General features: G+C 42.0%; 2 protein-coding genes across 3 annotated transcripts in view; one reads left to right on the forward strand and one right to left on the reverse strand.

Moving 5' to 3' along the window:
• Nucleotides 1–7,519, reverse strand: part of DDIAS (DNA damage induced apoptosis suppressor) — a 33,413-nt gene extending 25,894 nt beyond the window's left edge. For both annotated transcript variants that reach the window (XM_010345616.3, XM_074400386.1), the window contains exon 1: nt 7,333–7,519. The gene's annotated coding sequence lies outside the window, so the exon portion shown is untranslated. The remainder of the gene's footprint in view (nt 1–7,332) is intronic.
• A 787-nt stretch (nt 7,520–8,306) lies between these two features.
• The window catches only part of PRCP (prolylcarboxypeptidase), a 77,315-nt gene continuing 76,574 nt past the window's right edge, over nt 8,307–9,047 (forward strand). Inside the window, exon 1 of the mRNA XM_003935047.4 lies at nt 8,307–9,041. Coding sequence (XP_003935096.1) covers nt 8,874–9,041 — 168 coding nt within the window. The 5' untranslated portion in view covers nt 8,307–8,873. The remainder of the gene's footprint in view (nt 9,042–9,047) is intronic.

A 9,047-nucleotide genomic window follows, 5' to 3' on the forward strand; every position in this document is an offset into this window, starting at 1 on the left:
AAAGACTTCCTATAACTTTTAGTTAACACAACAAATAATGTTATGTCAAAAAAGGTACCGTCCTTCCACATCTCTAAAATCTAATTTAGGGTGGGGTATAGTATGGTGGTACATCCACCTGTGATTTAGGGGAGCTAAAAGAAATAAAGCTCACTCCCAAAGATGCTGTCTCTTCCCTGCTTAAAATCCTGTTGTTTAGAATGAAGCCTCAGTATCTCCTAATGATCTGTGCAGTCCTGGGTCATCTAGATCTTGCCAGTCCCTGATCTCACTTTGTACTATCATCCTCCTTAATTACTGTATTTTAAGCCATGCTGGCCTTCTTTTCTGCTCCTCAAGCACACCAAACAATTTCCTTTCTTAGTGTTTTGTGCTTACTGTTCTCTTTACCTAGGATATTCTTCCCTTAGGTCTCGGAATAGTTGGTTCTTTACCATCCTTCAATCTTTAATGTTATTCCCTTAGAGAGTCCCACTTTAGCCCAAGCAGACTCCACCTTTCTCTTAGTTTCTATGGCACCACCTGTTTTATCCTTTGTGGTACTATTCATGCTGGAGAGTCATCCTATATATGACTTTGCTTACTTGTTTTTGTTCATTCTACCCACCATTAGCCTAAGTTTCATAAAGACAGGGACCTGAGCACTGCTCTCTACAGTGCTCAGCACATACTAAGTTTACAATAAATAGTTATTGAATGGGGTCAGGTGTAGTGGATCAGGCCTGCAACCCCAGTACTTTGGGAGGCTGAGGTGGGATTGCTTGAGCCCAGGAGTTTGAGACCAGCCGGGGCAAGACAGCAAGACCTCATCTCTACAAATAAGAATAAAAAACATTAGCTGGCCATGGTGGTGCACGCTTGTAGTTCCAGCTACTCAGGAGGCTGAGATGGGAGGGTTGCTTGAGCCTGGGAGATTGAGGCTGTCACGTGCAGTGATTGCGCCACTGCACTCCAGCCTGGGCAACAGAGACTTATCTCAAAACAAAATTTATTGAATGAATGAATAACTATAAGCAGAATCTTGCAATTTAAGAAAATTTTTATAACAGATTAGGCATATGCCACATGATACCAGAATTTTCTTCCTGTCTCATTTGAAGTTCCCTAAAAAGTCTTTCTTTGTTAACAAATAGAATGGCTTTTCTTTTTTTTTCTACCCCATATACTATTGTACCTTTGTAGTCCTACCATTTGTTTTGTCTATTGTAGTGTATCATCTATTTGGTTTTATTCTCCCTAATGCCTATTCTCTTAACTTTCTTTCTTGCTCTTTATGTGCCAGTAATTTATGCTAAGGGAAACAATCTGAGTTGTGTTCCTTGCTTCCCCACCCCCACAGTATGTTTCACATTTCTATGCCTTTGCTTTTTTCCATTCTTCTCTCTAAAATGCTCTTTCATTCTCCTGGTAATGCTTATTCTTCTTTAAGATCCTTCCTAGAAGTCTTTTTTTCTATGACATTTTCCCAGAAGTTAAATTACTCTTTAATGCATCACATGCCACATTATATTAAATTTATCTGTTAATACTTTTTTTTTTTTTTTTTACACTGGACCCAGAGTAAGATCTTAGAAGGACTATCTGCTTATATTTTCAGTGCAAAGCTCAGAAATTGTCAATTTGAACTTCAGATATTAATCTTCTTCATGACTTGCAGTTCCTCTTCCTAAGCCACAATTTTGCCACATAGCATTAAATATAAAACAGAATTTTAACAAATCATAAGATTATCTTATATTTGTATACAAAATACACAAACTAGTTTCATACACAGTACCTTATTTAGTATTAATTTTATCATTACTTACATCTTATCCTCACTTGTAGTTTTTTAACTTGTGGTCATATTGTGAGCAGAGACTATTTTCATTAGGGCTCTAAAACAGAATTTTACACTGTACCACAACAATATGGGCATTCATCAAATCATATTCTTTACACAATTGCTATTCAAACTTTAGGAAATGGAATAAATTTGTTACATGACTAGTACACTGGGCTAAGTAAAAATAAGACACTGTCTATCCTAAAAAAATTTACTAATTGGGCAGACAACTCACGAATAAATGAAAAACTTAAATAAGCAGGAAATTTTGGATTTATTTCTAAATTAATTGTGCCAACACTTACTACTATGCTTTTAAAGGTTGCTTACGCTCGGCCGGGCACGGTGGCTCAAGCCTGTAATCCCAGCACTTTGGGAGGCCGAGGCGGGTGGATCACAAGGTCAAGAGATCGAGACCATCCTGGTCAACATGGTGAAACCCCGTCTCTACTAAAAATACAAAAAAAATAGCTGGGCATGGTGGTGCGTGCCTGTAATCCCAGCTACTCAGGAGGCTGAGGCAGGAGAATTGCCTGAACCCAGGAGGCGGAGGTTGCGGTGAGCCGAGATCGCGCCATTGCACTCCAGCCTGGGTAACAAGAGCGAAACTCCGTCTCGGAAAAAAAAAAAAAAAAAAAAAAAAAGGTTGCTTACGCTGTCTTTAAGGGTTTATTGCCCTCTAGTGGATCAAATAAGTAAGTCTAAAAAATCTATTAAAAACAGCAAATTTGAGAACTGTAATGAAAGGGATCATTAGTATTTTTACTATCTGTATTTCACCTGGTGAACCCCAGCAAATGGCAAAAAGGCCTCCCATTTATTGTCTGTTGGACAATAACAGAATAAGATACTTTCAGACAGTTACTGTTAACTATTTTCTTTGGTGTTTTCATAGTATTTCCTTCATATTTGCCACCTAGTTTATTTATTTATTTTTGTATTTATTTATTTTTAAACCTAGGCTCTGGGGTGTTTTATAGTTTGTTTTATTTCTCTGTCTCTCTGTACTGCTTGACTTGCAGTATAGTGACTGCATATCTGATGAATAATTAAATGAAATAAGTAAACACTAAAATTACAAAGACATGATGATATACTCAGGGACAATTTTATACGTCGTATCTTTGCAATTTCTCTTTCTTCTCAGATTTATTGAGAAGAATGATGATACAGTATTACATTTCAGCTCCATCACAGAAAATCACATTCCAATTTAATATGCTAACACAATTATTTATTCATCAGTTATTAATTGTGCAGCTGCTAAATGCCAAGTGGGGATAGTGGGATTGATGGACAAACAGACAAAGTCTCTACCTAGTCACTAGACTTACAGTCTAGTATAAGAGACAGACATTACATAAACAATCACAAAAAAATTTAATTGCAATTCTGGCAAATTCTACACAGGAAATGCATATAGTGCCATGAGAAAATATAATAAGGGGACTAATTTAGTTTTTGATGGGAGGGATGGGGAAAGAGAAGAGGATAGTTAGGAAAATACATATTCTGATTTTTAAAAAGTATTTTCTCAGTGTGGTAATGTCAAGGGTGATTTTTATTTCCTTTATATATCTAAAATATTTTCTAAGTGTATCACTTTTATAATGAAAAAAATTAATAAATATAATAAAAATACTGGATATTCATATACAAAGAAAATCTTGATTGCTTTAAATCTCTCACACATAAGAGTAGAAATAAGGAGGGTACAAAGAGAGACAAAAGTATAAATGTTGGGGCAGAACTAATTAAGGCCTCAGTTGGCCTTTGTTTTGAAAGCCCAGGGATTACCTAGGTCAATGTCCAGGAATGAAGGCTCCAATAGACTTATGCTTATCAAAACATGTGGGGTCCATGTGGACACACAATAGTACATATCTAATCTACCATGAAATATTCTGGAATACTTGCTTTCTCCCCTTTTAGACAAGCCATATGGGGAGCTAAACCATAATCCAAAGATGTTTTAGTAATTTAACACGAAAAATTACCATCACAGGGAAGGGACATACCAGAATCCCATATATGTATATTTGGTACTACTCTATATTATACTTAAATTATAAACAGAAAGTTGCTTGAAGAAGAGCTGTGTGATGAATCAACTATTTAATGGAATCAAGCTAATGCCTGATGCATCTTTTTCATTCTAGAGATGGTTTTATCAGTGGTATCAGTTACATAAACTCATTGATTACAACCTCTGCATCTCATTTTCATACTACACAAGTATTTCTCAAACATCACTAGGAGGCTTGATAAAACAGATTGCTGGGCTCTAACTCCAAAATTTGATTCAGTAAGTCTGGGATAAGGGCCTGAGAATCTGCATTTTCATTAAGTTCCCAGGTAATGGCCAAATTGTTCACACTTGAAAACCAATGGCCTCAGTTACTCAGTGAGACTATTTGACAGTCAGTAACACTTGTGATAAACATGGTTACAGTTAAATCCCAGAGGCCTGACAGCATCTCAGTCTCATTTAGATTATTTTGCAATTCTTTGCTCTAATCCATTATTTGGTGACCTTTCAGTTTAACTACCTTATAAGCAAGTTCTCAGAAGGCATCTTAATCGTTTATGAAAAAAAGTACCCATACATGCACATATCAACACATCTTTTTTCCTTCTTTGGGCTGGACTAGAAAATCTAGAATAACTGGGTTAGATTAGAAAATCTAGACTAATTCTTATTATATATCAGATCCTAAAGTTCAATTAGTATTTAGTGTAAATTGGCATCTGGGGATAGGGCTGAAGAGAAAAGTGTAAGATGTGGATTCTACCTTAAAGTTCATTATCCAGTTTGAGTTCATTTGACTGCTTTACATTTGCAAAGTGCTTTTCATCATTACCTGATCCACTAAGAGAAATTAAATAACTACTTAAAGGTCAGGAATTAGGAGGAATCAGGTCTGAAACTCGTGCCTTCTGATGAGTAGTCTTTCTAGTCCGTTGCATTCTTTGCTCAAGCTTTACACTTGAAAGAAACTATGTGTGTATTTGCTTCAAGACTGCCAAAGGATAGAATTACTCCTTTAAAAAACTTCTAATGGCATAAAGCAAAGAAAGTATAACTAACTTTTCTCCTTTTCTTCATTCCTCTCCAAACTGCTCTTGCCTTGCAAGAAAACCTTTGTCACCTTGTTATTCTCCAATTTTCTATTTTATATTTTACAGGCCAAGAGGCCTCAGCTATGGGAAGGGTTGCTATTTTGAATTGTTTTCTTAACACTATCTAATGGTCTCCTCCAAGGGCACATACTCGTTTAATTTTTCTAAAGGCAGTCATAAGTCCCTAAAAAATAATTACGTGGCATGAACACGAAAATTCTAGAAAAGTTAAGACAGGCAGGCAAGAGAGTGAAAATTAAGTAAGCAAAAAACAGGCCGGGTATGGTGGCTCACGACTGTAATCCCAGCAATTTGGGAGGCCGAGGCAGGTGGGAGGAGATTGAGACCCTACTGGCTAACACAGTAAAACCCTGTCTCTACTAAAAATGCAAAAAAATTAGCCAGGCGTGGTGGCATGTGCCTGTAATCTCAGCTACTCAGGAGGCTGAGGCAGGGGAATCGCTTGAACCTGGGAGGTGTAGGTTGCAGTGAGCTGAGATCGGGACACTGCACTCCCATCTAGATGACAGAATGAAACTCTGTCTAAAAAAAAAAAAAAAAAAAAGAGAGAGAGAGAGAGAGAGAGAACTACTGATGAAAAATACTTTAAAAACATGAACCAGGAAAATCTTAGTACAGTTTTTCCATTGACTATCATTTATGGGACATTTATTACAGGGATGTAGAAGGTAACAGGGTTAAAGAGATAGAAAAAACAGGCTCTTGTGTTCAAGGAATTTATAGTCTATTGGCTAAGACAGACAATGTATAACTATCAATGAAATGATCATACATGCAAGCTCTAGACTTCCACGCCTTAACTGCTTACCTGAGAGCCAACTCTATTTGATGTCTCATAGGGATATCAAGGTTTAATAGTTAAAAAACCTGAATTCTTAGTTTCCTCTCAAACTTCTTTGCTTGCAGTTTTCCTCCGTCTCAGTAAATGGTACTACTCACTAACCAGTAACTCAGGTCGGATATCTAGGAGTCATTTGTCATTCCTTCCTTTCCTTCATATCCCACATCACACTCATCAGAAGGTACTTGAATCTACTTCCATACCTAGAAACTATCATTCACTTTTCCCTCATATATTCTGCCATCACCTTAATCCAAACCACCATTATCTCCTGCTTATGGTGCTGGATTAACATCCTAACCAAGATCTGGCCCCTGTCCATCTCTCCAGACTCCTCTCATACAACTGTCCTTTCTGAATATATTCCAGCAATACCGGTTTTTCCTTAGATTCTTGAACATTAACATGCCAAGCTCTTTACTGTCTCAGGACCTTTGCACAACCTGTTCACTATGTTTAGAATGTTTATCCTTTCCTCTCTGGCATGGTTGGATCATGCTCATCTTTTCGGCATCAATTTAAATATCAACCCCTTAGAAAGGCCTTCTTAGACCAGTTTAATTCATAGTTTCCTCGTTAATTCTCCTTAATTCCATCCATAAAAGGTAAGTTCCATGAGAACAGGAATCTACTTTGTTCACCATTGGATCCCAGCACCTAGCAGTTCTTGGCACAGAGGAAAGAGGTACTTAAGTATCTGCAGAACAAACAATTTCTTGGTGCTCTATGATCCAGTCTTGAGAGGTCAGGAAAGGGTTTCTGATTTAAAAGGCTTTGCAAACTGAGTAAGAATTAGCCAGGTCAGGGACAGGATCAGAAGACGGTTTGGGGTGAGAGAGAGGACAGTATCCTTCAGGAACACAAAAGACATTCTATATGGCTGGAGTGGTGGAAAACCACTGGGGCTGAAAAGGCAGGCAAAAGTTAGACGGGAAAGAACCTGTAAGTCACATTAAAGAGTTTGGGCTTAAACCTGAGGGCAAACAGGAGCGACTGAAGGGTCTTTAGTGGGGAGTGTCTCGGTCAAATATGAACTTTATCAGTCCGGCAATGTGGACTGGAAGGTAGCAAGACTGAAAAGCAGGAGAACCAGCCAGGGCGGAGGAGTACTGTCACAGCTATGTAGCAGTCACAGGGTCGAACCAAAACAGTGTCAGTGAAAAATGGAGAGAAGTAAACAGATCTGAGATATTTAAAAGGCTGGTAGGGGCTGGCTAGGTGTGAAAAGGAAGGAAACTTTCAAGTTCTGGCTTAAGCACATGGCTCAGTTAAGTATGGTCCCTCTAAGCCACCACAGGAGCTGGGAAGACCCCCCTTCAGCACGTACTACTCTGCACAGCGGCAAGCTAAATAAGTATTTGAACATCACAGAAGCAAGAGTCGCGCCTTTTCCTCTCTGTATTTCCGATTCTAAACGCTCACTCCGCGACTAGCTCGACGGCACAGTAAGTGTTCAATAAACGTTCGCTGGGTGGTAGCCACAGCACTGGGTCTAAAATAAAATCACTGACATTTGTACTCTTACCCTCATGGCTGCCGGTTTACGGAGAATGACTTGTGAAAAAACAAGTGCGGGCTCTGGGTATCAGTCAAAACGAAGTTAAAAGCCATCTTAAGAGTCCCCGGCCCTTGGGCTTCCCGAGAAGGCCTTGACCCAGTTCACCTGAGGCAGAAGACCGGGAGCGGACCCAGGCGACGCACAGTGACGCACATCCGCCGCGAGCCTTCCAATCGAATCTCCCGCGTCCTTTTCCGCCGGAAGTCACTCTTGGGCCGGGATTATTCAGAGCCAATCAGAAAAAGGCGCCGCAGAGGGTGGAGCTTAGCCGAGAAATCCTGCAGGCAGCTGGGAGCGACCATTTTCGTCAGACTGCAGGTAGACGATTTCTCCCCGACAGGTGGAGCAGTAGTACAGTCTGTAAAGTTGGTTTTGGAGCGGCGCTGAGCCTCCTGGGGCTAGAGTTCCCCAGAAAGTGTGGAGCGGGCGAGGGCTCCCTGAGGTCTGGCGGAGTGACTGAAAGAGGGAGTGGAAGCTGGATGAAGAGGGTTGAGGGAGCTGTGGAGGCCAGACTCGGCGCCGTCCTAGGGGCTAGCACTACTCAGGGGCGAGGGGAGGAAGGGAGCGGTGGCAGGAGGGTGGTGGGGCGCGGAGTTGGTTTTCGGGTGCCGGAGAAGAAAGGGGGCGTTACTTGGAAGAAGGGACCGGGACCCGGCGGGATTTAGGGGCGATGAGGACCCGGGGAGACCTTTGTCATGGATGGGTTGTGCGAGCAACAAGGATTTGGGGTGACCCAAGAACGGAGTATCATAGGGAGTATCATAGGGAGTATCATAGGCTCCATGATGGAGGTGGGTGCAAAGAGCACAGTCTTTGGAGCTGGACCCAGCCGTCTGCGACGACGTGCTCCGCTTCCTGCCCTCTGAGTGCAAGTTCCCGCACGTCTCTGAGCCTCAGTTTCCTCATCAGGTGGGAATAACAACCATATAGGACGCACAAGATTGCTGTGATGGTTGAGTTACAGGAGATGTTGCCTGTGCCATCCTGCCTCGTGATATACTGGCCTGTAGTGAACCTTCAATAAATAGTCATGGTAGCTGTTATTGCCAATTATGAGGGATTTGCGGAGGGCTGGAGGTGTCGTAATGGAATTGAGGCAGCCCGGGCGGGGTTTGGCAGTGATGATAGTGGTAGCGATACAGGGTAATCTGAAGGACAGGTGGGCTTTGGGGGTGCTATAGATAAAGCGTGGGATACAGCGATGAGGTAGGAGGAGGCCCTAGCACCGTAAGGGCAGACTTCGCGGGGCGGCAGCAATGAAGGTGAGTGCTAAGGAGCAGATGGCGCGAGAGGAAAGTGGAATGGAGGCGGTGCCCTCGGGGGTCGGGGCAGAGTGGCTGGGGTGACCTGGTTTGGGCGGTGACTGAGGAGCTGGCTGGCTTTGAGTTTCCCCCGGGAGGAGCCGTTTTACGGCGGGCGGAGCTGCAGGCTGGGCAGGGCTTACTCTGTGTGCTTCTGCCGGCCTCCTTTTCGCCCTCCCACCCGCACTGCAGCCGCCAGCCTGAGCCATGGGCCGCCGAGCCCTCCGGTTCTTGCTCCTGTCGTTTCTGGCGCCCTGGGCCACCATAGCCCTCCGGCCGGCCTTAAGGGCCCTCGGCAGCCTACACTTGCCAACCAACCCCACATCCCTCCCAGCTGTAGCCAAGAACTATTCGGTTCTCTACTTCCAACAGAAGGTAAGG

Source organism: Saimiri boliviensis, chromosome 6, assembly GCF_048565385.1.
Source record: "Saimiri boliviensis isolate mSaiBol1 chromosome 6, mSaiBol1.pri, whole genome shotgun sequence".
Lineage (NCBI taxonomy): Eukaryota > Metazoa > Chordata > Mammalia > Primates > Cebidae > Saimiri > Saimiri boliviensis.